The sequence below is a fragment of the Podarcis muralis genome, chromosome Z (assembly GCF_964188315.1).
Source record: "Podarcis muralis chromosome Z, rPodMur119.hap1.1, whole genome shotgun sequence".
Classification (NCBI taxonomy): Eukaryota; Metazoa; Chordata; class Lepidosauria; order Squamata; family Lacertidae; genus Podarcis; species Podarcis muralis.
This window is the reverse complement of record NC_135673.1, coordinates 25026164-25042273: the sequence shown is the minus strand read 5'-3', so window position 1 is coordinate 25042273 and position 16110 is coordinate 25026164. Positions and strand designations below refer to the sequence as shown.

General features: G+C 44.2%; 1 protein-coding gene across 7 annotated transcripts in view; it reads left to right on the top strand.

Moving 5' to 3' along the window:
• Positions 1-16110, top strand: part of PAK3 (p21 (RAC1) activated kinase 3) — a 144481-nt gene that overhangs the window by 104959 nt on the left and 23412 nt on the right. For 3 of the 7 annotated variants that reach the window (XM_028715018.2, XM_028715020.2, XM_028715016.2), the window contains 3 exons: positions 4849-5042; positions 10352-10452; positions 15143-15187. In XM_028715018.2, coding sequence (XP_028570851.1) covers positions 4871-5042; positions 10352-10452; positions 15143-15187 — 318 coding nt within the window. In that variant the 5' untranslated portion in view covers positions 4849-4870. The remainder of the gene's footprint in view (positions 1-4848; positions 5043-10351; positions 10453-15142; positions 15188-16110) is intronic. The other 4 variants (XM_028715019.2, XM_028715021.2, XM_077922712.1 and 1 more) reach the window with 3 other exon arrangements.

Genomic DNA, 16110 nt, shown 5'->3' with positions numbered 1-16110 from the left:
AATCCTTACATGCAGCTGGTACATGTGATTGTCCAAATTGACCACCAAATATATTGGAGAAATGTTTAACCCACTCAGAGGCAGGAATTGAGGCTTCCTGTGATGATCTCACTTCATTCAAGCCCTGGGCCACCAGTTCCCAGAATTTGTCTTCCCTCTGTTCCGTTACTGCTAGTCTCAATTCCTGCCACTTGATTTCCATATATCCAGCTTGTATATTCAGTATATTTATTGTTTTTGGACAGATTCTTGTATTCCAACCTACATTTGGTGAAACTTTCCATGGATTCCTCTGATGGATTCTTATGAGAATCCCTAACTATTCTTGGTCAGAACTTTCTTTGCATTGACCACTTTGCATTGACCATCAAACCAGCCAGGGGTGTTGATTGTGTGTAGTTATTAATTACAGAAGTTATCAAATAGAACTTGAGTTCTGTGAGAATCTGCTAGAAGAAGACATCAACAAGATTTGGAGGTTTGTTCAAAAAAGGTTGACACAAGCTCCTCAGATTATTACTATATAGTGTCTCATGAATACAGCTGCTCAATCTGTGAGACCATTTTTCACACCATTTATTTCTCCGTTGACTCTTGCAGATTTGGTTATAGGTATGCATTCTGTTAGAGGACCTAGGGTCACTGATATTGGAAAGCGGTTGCTTTCTTTTCATTCTGACACTTCAAAAGTGTTCACAAAAGCAAATAATGGAGACACTACAATATGATCAATATCACTTCCACCATATCTCATAGAATCATAGAATTGTAGAGTTGGAAAGGTCCACTAGGGTTGTTTAATCCAACCCCCAGCAATGCAGGAATATTTCCCCCCAACATGGGCTTGAACCCACAATCTTGAGATTAAGAGCCTTATGCTCTATTGAGCTATCCCTATTTGTTCAAATTAAGTATACAGTGGTACCTCCGGTTACGTACTTAATTTGTTCCGGGGGTCCGTTCTTAACCTGAAACTGTTCTTAACCTGAAGCACCACTTTAGCTAATGGGGCTTCTCATCCTGAAGCAAAGTTCTTAACCCGAGGTACTATTTCTGAGTTAGGGGAGTCTGTAACCTGAAGCGTATGTAACCTGAAGTGTATGTAACCCAAGGTACCACTGTACTGACTCTTAGAAATGGCTCCAGGACTCCCGTGAAGGATGTATAAAACATGTTGGAATACAAATTCCAACAATTTCAGGCTCTGTGCATTATATTTCTTGCCCAAAGTAAAAATGAAAGGTTAGAAATATATATTCAAAGTCAAAGCCTAAAGGTAGCAAGAGACCCTACGCAGTTCCTCCAATTTGGGCATTAAAATCCCCACACAGTGTAAATGCTGGGGGGAATTTATGATTGATCTATTCCAGTAGGAATGTTAAATATGACCAAATCATGGTGGTCAGTGACAGATTATTAGTAGGGGGAAAGTAGGTGTTTCTACAGAAGAGTAAGGTTCTTACTTCAGTTTTGTTTTGATGTGGCAAAATATATTTTGAATCCCAAAATGTGCTCTCCAAACTCTCCCTGTCAATTCAAGTGACATAAACGAAGTTAAGCCCCCACTTCTTCAGCCGTTTTAAGATTTCTGAACAGCTGGCTGGCTGAAAGGTGGCAGCAAGGTGTTTGTGACAAAACTTGAAACCAAGTCTCTTCCAGGCATATTGTTATAGCAAGGATACCAGAGTCTGTTACTGATTAGCAGAAAATAATATAGGGTAGTATGTAGATAATATTTGGAGTATTGGAGGGAAGAAAATACAAGCTATGCTTCTGTTCCAGGCCAAGGCCTCACCTGTGATGGAGGACGTTACCGTGGCAAAAGGTGTTGATGACCTATCCCAGATAAATCACAGGGCCTGCGCAAAAGAGTTGCCATGCTTCCCGTGGGTTTAGGATTGAAAAAAGCGGAAGGGGTAGGCTGTGCTCACAAGAAAAGTGTTCCTTTTAAAACTAGGCTTGGAATAGCAGATGGATGGGGAGGAGTTGTTTGGAGCAGGGGTTTCTGGGAAGAAGAAAGGGCTGCAGCTGTCAGAGCTGGCTGGGAAGCGGGAACAAAGGGGTGGTGGTGCTTTAGGGTGGCTTTGTCTGCAGTGCTGGGCTGCTGTGAGGAACAAGCTTGAGTTCACAGTGCTGTAAGGTCTGCATCGGTTTCATCTAAACTGAAGAGTAAATATGTGTAATTTCTTAAAAGACACTACCACCTCTGTCATGTTGGGGTTCTCAGTGGAAACACAGCCCTGAGTGAGCACCTGTAACCTCTTGGGACCTCATGTGCTGCTCAGCAGAGATTGCAGGTGGAGCTCAGCCTTAGTTGAAACCCTCCCAACCTTTTGTGAGGAAAAATTCCGGGCACCCCCCACCCCCCCTGCCACTGACCCTTTCCTTGCCCGCCTTCTCACCCACTCCTCCCCTCCCCTCTCTTACCTTTGCTGTCTTCAGCCTCCTTATCCATCTTATTATTCCCAACCTGCCAGGTTCCAGGAAAGAATGTTTCTAGATGTTTTCTAGTCAGTTGAGATATATTAAAAGGAGAGCTAAAGGTATCATAGTTTGCTTTTCTATACAGTGGTACCTCAGGTTAAGTACTTAATTTGTTCCGGAGGTCCGTTCTTAACCTGAAACTGTTCATAACCTGAAGCACCACTTTAGCTAATGGGGCCTTCTGCCGCCACGCCGCCGGAGCCCGATTTCTGTTCTTATCCTGAAGCAAAGTTCTTAACCTGAAGCACCATTTCTGGATTAGCGGAGTCTGTAACCTGAAGCGTATGTAACCTGAAGCGTATGTAACCCGAGGTGCCACTGTAATTGCCCCTAGGTCTGGGTGTACTCAAAACACTCTCTTGGAAGTTTCATACAGAGACAGTGAAAGTCAAGGCACAGAAGACCATAGGGGCATTGATAAAGTTCTGTTACAACAAGGGAGGACAGCTGATTGGAACCTGCCCTAAAGGTAGAAAAGTGCTTGCTCAAATGCTCTATGGTGTTGAAATCTCAGTCTCTGATTAAAGTTTTGGAAACTCTGAAGAATAATTTTGTTCAGAAGCTTATGCTCTCTACCATCAGGAATATCAGCAGCTCTTCTTCATACAGAATCTGAGTGGCTAACAATTAAGGCAAGAGCAGACTGGACTTAGTTAAAGTACCATATTTTTCGCTCTATAGGACGCACAGGACCATAGGACGCACCTTGTTTTAGAGGGGGAGAACAAGAAAAAAAAATCTCCCCCTCTCTGCCCAGCGCCCCTTCAGCGAAGCAGCAGGAGGCGCTGTGCAGAGAGGGGGAGAATTCCCCCCCCCTTGTTCTCCCCCTCTAAAACAAGGTGCCGTTCAAGGTGCGTTCAGTCGCCTTCAGGCGGCTACCTTGGAAGCCTGGAGAGCGAGAGGGGTCGGTGCACACCGACCCCTCTCGCTCTCCTGGCTTCAGGTTCCTTTCGACCTGCTCTTTGGGGCTGGTGGGGGGAAGCCAACCGCCAGCCCCAAAGAGCAGGTCGGGGAGCAGCGGAAAGGCGCGCAGCCTTCCACTGCTCCCCGAGCTTGTGGGGCTGGCGCTGCTTCCCCCCCCCCACCAGTCCCAAAGAGCAGGTTGGGGAGCAGCTTCTCGAGGCTGCCGGGGAAGCCCGGGGCTATGGCTTCTTTAGCCCCGCGCACCCTCTCCCGGCTGGAGAGGTGGCGCGTGGCTAAAGAGGCTGCTGCCATAGCCGTGCGCCACCTCTCCAGCCGGGAGTGGATGCGCGGGGCTTTTTTAGCCCCGCGCCACCTCTCCGGCAGGGGGAGGCTGTGTGCGGCTATGGCAATACCCCCACCTCGTAGAAAAGCCCACAGGATCCGCACACCCTTTAAGGAGTGCACGGCTCCTGTGGGCTTTTCTACGAGGAGGGAGAAGGGACTGACTGGCCGCGTCAGTCCCTTCGCCCTCCTGAGGAAAAGCCCGCAAAAGCCGCGTGGAGCTTTTGGGGGCTTTTCCTGCCTGCCTCCCCTCTGCATTTGCTCCATAGGACGCACACACATTTCCCCTTCATTTTTGGAGGGGGGAAAGTGCATCCTATAGAGCGGAAAATACGTTATATTTTAACAATTGCTGCTATGCATATTGAGTGTTTCCTGTGCTGTGCTATATGGAATTTGGTGATAACCAACTCTGGAAAACAGTGTGTTGAAATGTTCAACACACAAACAGTGTGTTGAAATATAGAGACCCCAGAGATCGCTTTCTGAAACCTCTGTTCACACAAGCAAGCAGGTACACCCTGGCAGAAACAGTGCAGTTTCTTTTGAGTTTCAATAATAACTTTGTCACATTCAGAGTGGCCTTCTATGCACTGGCTGAAAAAAGAAGGAAGGAAGGAAAGAAAGAGAAAAGAAACAGAATCAGGAAAAAGAAGTTAGCTAAAATATCTATAAATTGCTGTGATGATTTGGAGGTTTAATTTGCAACCATACATCCAAAATATGAGCCAACATCCATGTATGATCCATGTTTTTTTTTGGTAATATTGCTCTGGGTTCCTCATGACCTTTGGCGAGAATAATAAGCTCATATTGAATTGAACTGAGCGCTTCGCTTTGGCTGGAATGTGTCCTTGAGAGCTGATAATGATTCTTGTTTCCCTACTTGAGCCGCCAGAAGAAGAGAAAGCGCTTGCAGTTACTGCCTCATCTGCAGAGTTCTGCTGCTCAGAACGGTTGCAGTTGGGTTTGTCAGTGGTGCGGCATTGGGTACCTGGTGTAGGATTAAAATCAGATTTCTCCAGGCTTCTTCCAACTTTTTTTGTTTTTCCTGGCCCTACTCTGGGACTTACCCTTCTTGCTCTCACCACCAGAACCTCTTTCTTCCTGTCTTACCAGGAGGTTGTGAGGGCTGCTGAAGATGTCAAATAGTCTGGATGCTGAAGAAAAACCTCCAGCCCCTCCACTGAGAATGAACAGCAACAACCGCGATTCTTCAGCAGTGAACCACGGCTCCAAACCTCTCCCCATGGCTCCAGAAGAGAAGAACAAGAAAGCTCGGCTCCGTTCCATCTTTCCAGGAGGGGACAAAAGTAATGTATCAGCAATGCAAAGGGCTTCCGGCCCTCTCCTATTCTGTTGGTTTCATGTCTGCTTTTCTTGAGTGTTCAGCTACATTGCTTCTTAATAAAAAGGGCAATTAAAATTGCCAGAGACTTATGGGTCTCTAATGCCATTGTTTGGAAAGAGGTGCTGTTTAATTTTTGCTGGAATTGTTTGGTGCATGCAAATTTAGAGTTGGAAGAAGGGGTCTGGGTTTCTTGGAACTGAGCACATAGGGAGCTGATGGCTCATAGGAACTATCTTTGCAGTGAAATCCTTCTTGCCATCAGAAAATAGGGTGTTGGCTATGGTGGGAGAAAATAGGGTGTTGGCTATGGTGGGATATAGGAAAGCCCAGGCTAGATCACAGAATTGTAGATTTGGAAGAAACCAAGGGGACACCTAGCTCAATCCCCTGCAATGCAAAGCGAGGGTTTTCTCAGTTGTTGTATTCAGCTATTGGAATCTGCTCTTCTCTGAAGTGCAACAGGCACAAACCTTAATTATGTTTTGATGCCAGTCTTAAGACCTATCTTTTTGATCAAGCATTTGTTGATTGATAGCTTTTAGTAATATCTTGGCTATGCTTTTCCTCCGTGGTTTTTGTTGTACTGTACTGATGTTTTGAGTCACTGTTGTTTTAATTAATTTATTGGTTTAATTATTATTTATACCCACCTTTCCTCCATGGAGCTCAAGGAGGCCCTCATGGCTTCTCCCCTACCTTCTTCACCCCCACAACAACCCTGTGGGACAGGCGTGTTGGTCTTTTTATGCTTGTAATGTTTGCTCTTTAGGGGAAGTGCCTCCGCTGCAGCGGTTCTCAACCTGTGGGTCCCCAGATGTTGTTGGACTACAACTCCCACCATCCCTGGGCTCTAGCCTTGCTAGCTAGGGGTGATGGGAGTTGTAGTTCAACAACATCTGGGGCCCACAGGTTGAGAAAGGCTGCTCTACAGGGTTTCCTATTGTCTGGAATCTTTTTAGCTGGAAATTCTGGCATTTGAACATGGAACCTTCTGTATGCAAAATATATGTTTTTCTACTGAGTCTTTCCTCATGAGTTTGGCTCCCTCTACAGTCTCTCCTCATAAGTTTGGCTCCCTCTCCATACTTTGATGAAGGAAGGACACTTGCAGGATGAGGCCCCTATTCCCTTCACAGGCCTACAATTCTCAGATTGCCTGAGGAAGCTGGGTTGATTGTTAAACCATTTTGGGAATTGTAGCTCTGTAAGTGGTCTTCTAATGACCCTCAGAAGTTTAACAAACTACAGTTCTTAGGATTTTTTGGGGAAGCAATGGCTGTTGAATGTGGGGTGATACTGCTTTAAAGTATAGTGCCTCAATTGAGAAGAGGTGTGTGCCAGTTTCCCTTACTGAAGCATGAGCACTTAATTGATATTTAAAGGGAAGCAGTGGCCAGTTCTCTCTGGACCCACGTACCTACGGGACCACCTTTCCTGGTATGCCCCGCGGATGACCTTAAGGTCCACAAATGACAACATTTTGGAGGTCCCAGGTTGCAAAGTGGTTAGATTGGTCTCAACTAGGGCCAGGGCCTTTTCAGTACTGGCCCCGACTTGGTAGAACGCTCTGTCACAAGAGACTAGTGCCCTGCAGGACTTGACATCTTTCCGCAGGGCCTGCAAGACGGAGCTGTTCTGCCTGGCCTTTGGTTTGGACTCAGTCTGACCCTTATGTTTCCCTCCCTTTATGGTCTTGATTTATTGGCTACTTTTAAAATGAGGCTGCATTTTAAATTGCATTTTAATCTGTATTTTAAATTGCCCCCCCATTATGTTTTTACTGTGATTTTATTGGTGTTAGCTGCACTGAGCCCGGGGAGGGCGAGGTATAAATAAAATTTATTATTATTATTGTTGTTGTTATTATTAATTTTGTAACAACGTTTCACCACCCATTTATATAGATTTGACTGTTCTTTTAAACTTTACACGATGACCCTTTAAACCTACCGTATTTTTTGCTCCATAAGACACACTTTTTCCCTCCTAAAAAGCAAGGGGAAATGTGTGTGCGTCTTATGGAGCAAATGCATGCGGGAGGCTCTGCTCAGCACTCCCTTTAAAGAGCCGCTTGGCGCGTGTGTGTGGTTTTGGGGGGCTTTTCCCCAAGGAGGGAGAAGGGCAGCCCATCACTGATGGGCTGCCCTTCTCCCTCCTCAGGAAAAACCCCCAAGAGCCGCACACATGCTCCATGCGGCTCTTTAAAGGGAGCACGGCTCTTGGGGGCTTTTCTGGGAGTGGGGGAAGGGACTGACAGGCTGCCCTCTGTCCCTTCCCCCAGCTCCCGGAAAAGCCAGCAAGAGCCACACGCTCTTTAAAGATCTGGGCTTAGTGTGTGTGCAGCTCTTGGGGGCTTTTCCCCGAGGAGGGAGAAGGGACTGATGGGCTGCCCTTCTCCCTCCTCGGGGAAAAGCCAGCAAGGGACAGAGGGCAGAAGGCAGCCCGTCAGTCCCTTCTCCCACCTCGCGGAAAAGCCCCCAAAAGCCGTACACATGCTATACACGGCTCTTTAAAGGGAGCGCTGAGCACAGCCTCCCACCTGTGTTTGCATCTGGGATGCATACAGGCTCTGCTCAGCGCTCCCTTTCAAGAGCCGCGTGGAGCGTGTGTGCGGCTCTTGGGGACTTTTCCGCAAGGTGGGAGAAGGGACTGATGGGCTGCCCTCTGTCCCTTCCCACACCTCCCAGAAAAGCCAGCAAGAGCCGCTGCCAGGCTCTGTTCAGCGCTCCCTTGTAAGGGCTCCCTTTTGTCCCTCATCCCGCTTTGCTGGGAAGCCCGCAGAAGAGGTGCTGCGCAGGTAACGCTCTTGCTCTGCTGGCTTCAGCGAGAGCTGCACAGCTTGCTCTGCTGGCTTCTCAGCGAAGCGGGAGGAGGGACAGAAGGGTTTAAAGCAAAAAAAAGTGAGAGCTGCTTACATGCTCTGCGCAGAATATTTTTTTCTTGCTTTCCCCCTCTAAAAACTAGGTGTGTCTTATGGTCAGGTGTGTCTTATGGAGCGAAAAATACGGTACTTTCTGCCACAATGGTGAGAGTGTAATGAGAGGCCAAGACTGTTTTCTTATCTGCTGTTCAGAGTGATGCAAACTGAAAAGATAGGACAACTTGTTGCAGGCCATCTCTTAGCTGAAAATTAAAGTGTGAACACATTATAGATCTTAAAAAGGGCTGGGAGACTGGAGAGAAGCATGGGGTCTGGAAGGAGTTGCTCTGGCATGCTGAGATGGTATATTGTTGCTGCCTCTAACAACTGCTGCAGGAAAACCATTTATCAATTAATATAAGTGTGAAGGTTGGAATCCTGGGCAGAAATTGTAGCCAGATAATTGTTTAGTAAGGGTTTAGCAATTAAATTAATAAGGATGAATGTAACATTTGGGATTAGTTCATGCACAGTGTTTTTGAGTACATGTGAGCATTCCAGATTGCTCCTGGAGACATTTGTATCTGCCGTACATGGATTCAAACCATCAGGCCATTTATTCTTGGATATTGTCTGTTCTGACTGGCAGCAGCACGCCAGGAACTTAGGTGGGTGGTATCACCCTCCCAGGTGAGAAGAGGGGTGACCTGGATGTTTCTGTGTATAAATGGCTATCATACTTTGAAAAGCTGGCATCCTTGGATAACTCAGGTTTTTTTGAGTTAATTCAACTAAGTAGTTTTCATTGGATTTTGAATAAATGTGCAATTAATTGTTACTGTTTTGAATGTTACTGGGTTATTGTCTTCTTTAGTGGGTTGTGCAAACTGCTATTATGAATATTGCTTTTTATAAGGTAGGGCTGGGGTCACTGGGGATGAGTTTATGGAACCAAAGGGAGGGGCTGAAAAGGTTTGGGAACTACTGTCCTTCATGAAGCATGACTAAGTCTGGATCCAGCCCTGAGGAAGCTGCCTTAAACAGAGTCCACTTAGCTTGGTCTTGTTGACAATGGCTATTGGTTGCAGCTCTTCAGAGTTTCACAGGAATCTACTCCAACCCTACCTGGAGTTGTTAGGGATTGAATCTGGTACCTTTTGCACACGAAGCCTTGGGTTCTGCCACTGAGTTATTTCCCATCGCCCAGCAGTTTTTTTAATGAACATCACAACAGTTAAGAGGAAAGAGCTGTAGCTCAGCTGTAGAGCAACTGCTTTATATGAAAAAGATCAATCTTTGGCATTTCCAGGTAAAGCTGGGAAGGATTCCTGTCTGAAATGTTGGAGAGTAGCTGCCATTCAGCGTTAGCAGCCCAGGACTAGGTGGACCAATGGTCTGATTCTGTACAGCTAACTCCCCATTTACATGAATTCATACGCACATCACTCCGAACCTGGCAGTGACCCAAAAATGTCACAAAAAGGGGTGGAACAGGGTCTTTACAGGCTTTCTCAATGACGTTTCAAATATATGTGATTTCACTTAAATGCACAGTGCCTTGGAAGGTAACCACTGCATAAATTGGGAGTTGTCTGCATAAGGCATGAGTGGTATCTAACTAAGTTCTACTTAGAATAGACCCATTGAAATTAATGGACCCAAGTTAGCCATGTTGGTTAATTTCATGGTTCTCTTCTGAGCAAGACTATCATTGGATACAATTCCATGTCTTTGTGTTTACTTTCTTTCTACCTGAAGGAATTAGATGCTGCAAGGCTGCCTAGGGAGGGCTTTTGAGGAGTGGGTACATCTCTACTTCTTTAAAGGTGGTGGGTTCCACCCTGTTGTATAAAGGTATATTAACCACTCTCTGCATCACCCTGATTGCATGAGGGCTTTGTCTGAAGTCCTTAACAATTGTGCCTCAGTGAAGTCTACATTTCATTCACTCTTTTATGCAACAAAAAGGCTGCAAAGGAATTAGACCTGGCACTCTTGAGCTGACCTTGTTTCTTCTAATAAAGAGTTAACTTCGCTTACTTTGTGTGATATATTCCTGACAATCGCCCCTGACAACCCCATGGAGGCTGTTCATACCTTTTGGGTTTAAATGATACATTATCAAGTAATGCACATGCCCTTAGCTTACAGGAGCAGTGTTCTGTAAAGTTGCATTTTTGTGGACATTTACCAAAGCAAGCCCCCTAGGACTTAATTATGAACAAACATGAATAGGATTGCACTATTATGGTGCTGTTTCATTATCCAGCCTGGATTTTGCAGTCAAGGGTCCTTCTGGATTAAATTCTATCCTCCTACTTTCCATATCTTGCTTTGAATAAGCCTGACTGTAAAATGCATAAAAAATAATTACGCAGGAAAATAAGTGCTTGTTAACATTTTACTTCTAGCCAATAAGAAGAAGGAGAAAGAACGTCCTGAAATCTCTCTCCCTTCAGACTTCGAGCACACGATCCATGTGGGGTTTGATGCAGTCACTGGGGAATTCACAGTAAGTCATCTTTTTGTCCTCTGTTTGCTTCATTGCAAACTTCCTTGGCTAAATTGGCTTTCTTTGCAGCCATTTGTTCTGTGCAGACCTCACTTGCGTGCAGAGTGAACATGTGTATGGGAGGTGGTGGAATCACACCTGCCAACCTTGCAAGGGTTGCTGATCACACTCACAGAGCTCACACACATCCTACTTTGGATGCAAATGAGCTCTAGTGACGGGAAACCTACAACCCTCCAAATGTTGCTGGGCTTCAACTCCCATGATCCATGACCATTGGTTATGCTTTGTTGGGCCTGTTGAGAATTGGGAGCCCCAACAGCATCCAGAGGGCCACAGGTTCCCCACCCCTGCTCTATGCTGACATTATGCTAGGTGCAGACAGAAATTGGGGGGCTGCCAAGCACAATCCCACTCCCCTCCTGTGCACATTTGCTCTACACGCAAGTAATGTCTCCTTAGGCTATCCCCTTACCCACATAGGAGGAAGGTAGCTAGATTTCCTGGCGTGACACTTGTGTACTTTTGAGTATTCTACTGCAAACAATTGTTGCTTAATTCTCCCCACTCCATAGGTTGCTTGTTATGGACTGCAAACTATGGAAACTCTGGGGAAAGAGCTGAAGATGCTCTATGGATATATTCTGTAGGATAGTTTTATTTATTTAGAAGATTTATAAACCAGTTGATCAAGGAGCTCTCTAAGTGGGCTATAAATGCAATTGTGCAAATAAAACACAGCTAAAACCCAGAAACCAATTTTCACAACAAATATAGGTAACTAAGTTATTTAACTTTGTTGGCTTGTAGAAACTAAGCTTTTCGGCAGGTGTCCCTAATGAGGGCACCAGCTCAATGTCAATGGGCAAGGAGTTCCATAGCACTTTAGGAAAAAATAACTACTCTTTTAAACACAGACCTGTGATCTCAACAGACAGCCTGTAGGTTTATATCCAACTCTCTTATGAGCTGGTATAGAAACCACACATTTCATGCAGACTAGCACCCTGGTTAACATTTTGCCACCTAACTGTGGCATATGACATAGATTGCCAATTTAAAAATGCTGGCCAAACATGGTGCAGGTAGAGTTTGTGGCATTTCTGGACATGAGCAGAAAGGCCTATAGACCTCTGTATGGCACTGAGCCAGGCTTACACCTATGCCTGCCCCTTCTATGCTACACTGTGGCGTGTTCTCCCGGTAATTGCCTTCCATGTGTTCTGATAAACAAGATGTGAGCTTAAAAACTCATATATGGAGCTAGAAGAGGATTTGGTGCCATCACAATCCTCTCTTTATAATGGCTCTCCAGAGTAGGATTATTTCCCCTTTCCCCACGTGCTTCCCTTACCTCTTAAGTATGCCTTCCCTTGCTGTCCGCTAATCAATCATTCTTCCCCACAGAAGGAAAGAATTCTGCTAACACTCAAAATAGCATTGTGGGATTGTTTAAATCATGGACCCCAGTAGGCTGCAGTTGTACCCATTGATTCTCTGGCTTTTCGCCCTTCGCCTAAAGCACTTGAGAAGGACATGGGAGCCCAGAGATCTTTTAATTGTAGCTGGGATGGAGTTTCACTTCATTCTTGCACATTTCTCAAACATCCCAAGAAAGATACTTGATAAGGGTTTAATGACGAGTGCTTGAGGAATTTGATTTCTGTGAATTCCGATGTGAGCTGACTTCATCCTCATCAAAAGGATTGATGTGTAGATTACAACTACTTATCCTTCTGGTTTTGCACTTTTCCAAAATCTGTGACATAGTTTTTCCATCAGAAAGCAAACCAACAAGCAAAACAAAACATGTTACAAAGGTGAATTTTAGCATAAAAATTGTTCAGAGATACATATATTGATGCAAAATACATATTTTGTAATAATACATATTTTATGTTGAATATTTGTGTCATTTTTTTAAAAAAAATCACAGATTAATGAATAAGCAGGGTGGAGATGGGTTATGAACAAACATGTGTGGAATTGATATGGAACAGAAATAGATTGATCCAACCATCCCTAGATTTAATGCTTGATCTCTGTAGATGACCAACCCCCTTCTCCCATATAATTAATCTATCTTTCAAGAGATTTAAAAAAACACACTTCATATGTGTTTCAAGAGTCACTGGATTTGGGAAATACCCATTTTATTCATGTCAAAATCAATCAATTTTAGTGATTGAAAATATTCTTTGTGAGTAGGTATTCTAGAAACATGAGGAGTTGCAATGCTTTCTTCAGCTACTTATCCTCATAACTGAGTGATTATTCTCTTCCTTCAGGCATTTATTTTCTTTCTCACTTGACTAGGAGAAATGAAACTATTATTTTCTGATGCCCTAAAGCAACTTTCCCTAACTTGAGATGTTTTGGACCACAGCTCCCATCAGCCCCTGCCAATATGGTTGTGCAGATTGGGCCTGATGGGAGATGTAGTCTAAAACCTTGGAAGGCACCAGGTTGGGCAAGGCTGCACTAAGGGATATAGACCTCAGACCCTAACATATAAATCGTAAGTATGGTATTGGGGAACACATTTCCTTGTGGCTTGATTCCATGGTGTTATGGTTAACATTTAGATGAAGAAATCAAGTAGGGTAGATGGATCACATGGAAAGGAGCAGAGTCAGCATTGCCAGCCCCCAGTGTGGCCCTCTGCTTTTATGGATTATTCCCCATGTGCTTTTTCATCCCATGATTCTTCAGTCTGAATTTTACCAGAGTGACAGTGTGGGATCCAGCAACAAGAGTAGCTTTCATGATACAGCATTAATGCATTAAATTGTGTCTGTTTTAGTTCCCTGCTCTTTCTTGTAAGATTCCCTGAAATTAAGATTTATTTTAACAGAGAGAGAGAGAGAGGAAGAGGTTGAGGTTTTTGATACAAAATTGTTTATTGAGTAGCCCTCAGGAGTCATAGTTGCTGCACCTGACTGTTAACACCAAGTTATGGTGATCATCAAGCTAGTTCATCCTGGTGATCAGTTTGCACAGCAAGGGAACATAAGTATCCTTGGAATCACATGGGAATTTCTGTTTCCTGAAGAACCAGATCTTCTTAGCTCCATAACCACAGCTGGTTCAGTTAATTAGGTATGGGTCTGTGACATCTTGAGCTTTTCCTTATTTCCTTTATATGTTGGTAAGTATATTGTGACAAGGGTTCTGCCACATCACCAAGCCTCTTAACAAAAGTATTTCCACAGTGTTCACATTTTTTTCTCTATCTCTCAGAAGTTTGGAAGTGTCAGGGGATTGTTCAGAACAAATGTTCCTTCTTCATTTTAGAGGATTGCGATAGCTGCCGTGCCTGATCTGTTGGTTATGTGCCATGCGCAATGTGCAGCGTACACAGTTTTACTCCAACACATAATGCCAGCCAGTGTTCTGGATGGATTCCCTGTTACTCATTGCTGCATCCAAAATCACAGCTGGGGATACCTGCTGCATGGGCTTTGAAGTCTGGCTTTCAGTCATTAGCATCCAATGACATGATGCTGATTGTCACAAATGCATGTCCGAATTCCCATTTTGTTTCGCTTGGAGCCACCACAAGTAGCAGAAATTGGGACACAGAGCACTAAATTCAATGACTGAAAATGATTAGGCAAAAGAAGCATGCTTCTGAGGCCTATAGATAGTTATGGTGAAAAAGTTGGTGCACTAATAAGGTGGGGAAATTTTGTTTTCCACTATTTTTGAATGAGAATTCTGCAAAGCATGCCTTTTAATGAGACAGATCTGCATTCCCTGTCTAGAAGGAAAACTGGCTGCAACTCAAACTCATAAAGGTTCCCATTTCAAAAACAAAAGGAAATGATGGATCTAGGTTGTATAAAGTCAAGTGGCATATATATATAAGTGGCATATATGTATGTTGCCAAGAGTTTTCTCTCTGGCATTATGTTTGGCATAATTTGGTTTGACCCTGTTTGCAGACTCCAAAAACAAAACAAAAATCAAAAATCCAGAATTGGTTGATTTTTCCATTCGCAGCATTTGTGTCCATTCGTACCCTGGCTATTTTTGAAAAACAGTTTTTAATAATTCCTAAAGTCAGATGAGTCCTGAACAACTTTAGGCTGAAATTCTAACCCTGCTTGCCTGGGAGTAAGCCCCACTGAATTCAGTAAGGCTTATTTCTGAGTAGACATGGTTAGGATTGCACTGTCAATTGGATGTAAACCCCACTGGACTTGCTGACCCTTACTTTTAAACAAGCTTGCATGGGATTGCATTGTAAATGTTACACGGAGACCTTTCAGAATTACCAAGGTGGGTTTAAGCATGAAAGAATTCTTAGAAGAAGGCTCTTTGTACCCGCCACAACTGTTTTAATACTGAATATTTGATCCAGTCACTTGGCAGTATGATTTTTCCAGTGAGCAAGCAAACATCCCACAACCTGGTTAAAATGGGGAATTGCTGCTTCCAAACTTTGGACTTAATTGTGATTTATTTCCTCCTCCCCTTCTGTTTTTCATAGTCTGTCTTCCTGTAGCCTGTCAATGACTACTACTTGGTTTGCTACTTCCCTTGTTTTAGACTGGGTTACCCTCACACACACAACCTTGACCTTCCCTGCCCCATTCCGACCCATTGGATTTCACCTCTTTCCCACCGTCTGAGTTGTCCCACATTCTGTTTTAACTTTCTTTTCTTTCTTTATTTACGTCCATTGCAGCCAGATCTCTATGGCTCACAGATGTGCACAGGGAAGTTTCCAGAGGTGCGTCACAGGCCCAAAAGAAGCTTGCATCCAAGTGCTTCTTTGAGATGTCATAGCACTGCAGCGGCAGGTTCCGTGTGTGTGCAGTAGATTTCGTTGCTTGGCTTATTCCAACTTTTTCATCGTTAACCCCAAACTCCAAAGGCCCATGTCACATCTCATTTTTGCAGAGAACCTCGTAGGAGGAAGGGGGGGAAACCCCCAGTTTTGTTAGAATGTTAGCTGTAAGCTGGGGTGGCAAAATAAAGGGATGCTTTGATGCACTTCAAGTGAGTCACTGCTTCAATGTTAATTGTGCTGCTAAGGGGTGGGGGAGACGGTCGCTCCTTGAATTTAGGAAATTATACTGGATGTTCCAAGACAACTTTCTCGGAAATCAAAATACCTCAATACAAACTTATAATATTTTGTACTTTGGTGGATGCAGCCACTGCTCCTAATTCCTGCAGTATTATTATTATTTATAATAATAATAATAATTAATAACATTACACAGTAGGGGGAAGGAGTGGGGAAAGAGGGTGCATTTAAAGTCCCAGCTACCTTATATAACTTAGCACCACCATTTTGATTCCAAATTGCAGCTCCTCCTTTGAAGTAGGGAAAATGTCCTTGAGTGGGCAGTTAATGCGTCAGGAGGTAGCTTTGACTCCGGTAGCTTTGACTTCGGTAGCGTCTGCTTTTATCATCTGAGTAGAAAGCATTTATCTTGTTATGCATGAGCTATCCAGTGTAAGCTTCCTAAAGCACCCGTGTTGTCCTCCAGTGTAGAGTAGTGTTCCGTTTTCTGTCCTGAAGCACCAGGGAAATGAGATAAGCTTTGCCGCCATTGGTCCATGGATCAGCAAGAGTTGAATTAACGATGAGCTTCATGCACCTTTTTTTCCTGTCACAGTCATAACTTTTTGGTTTTTTTTTTTAAG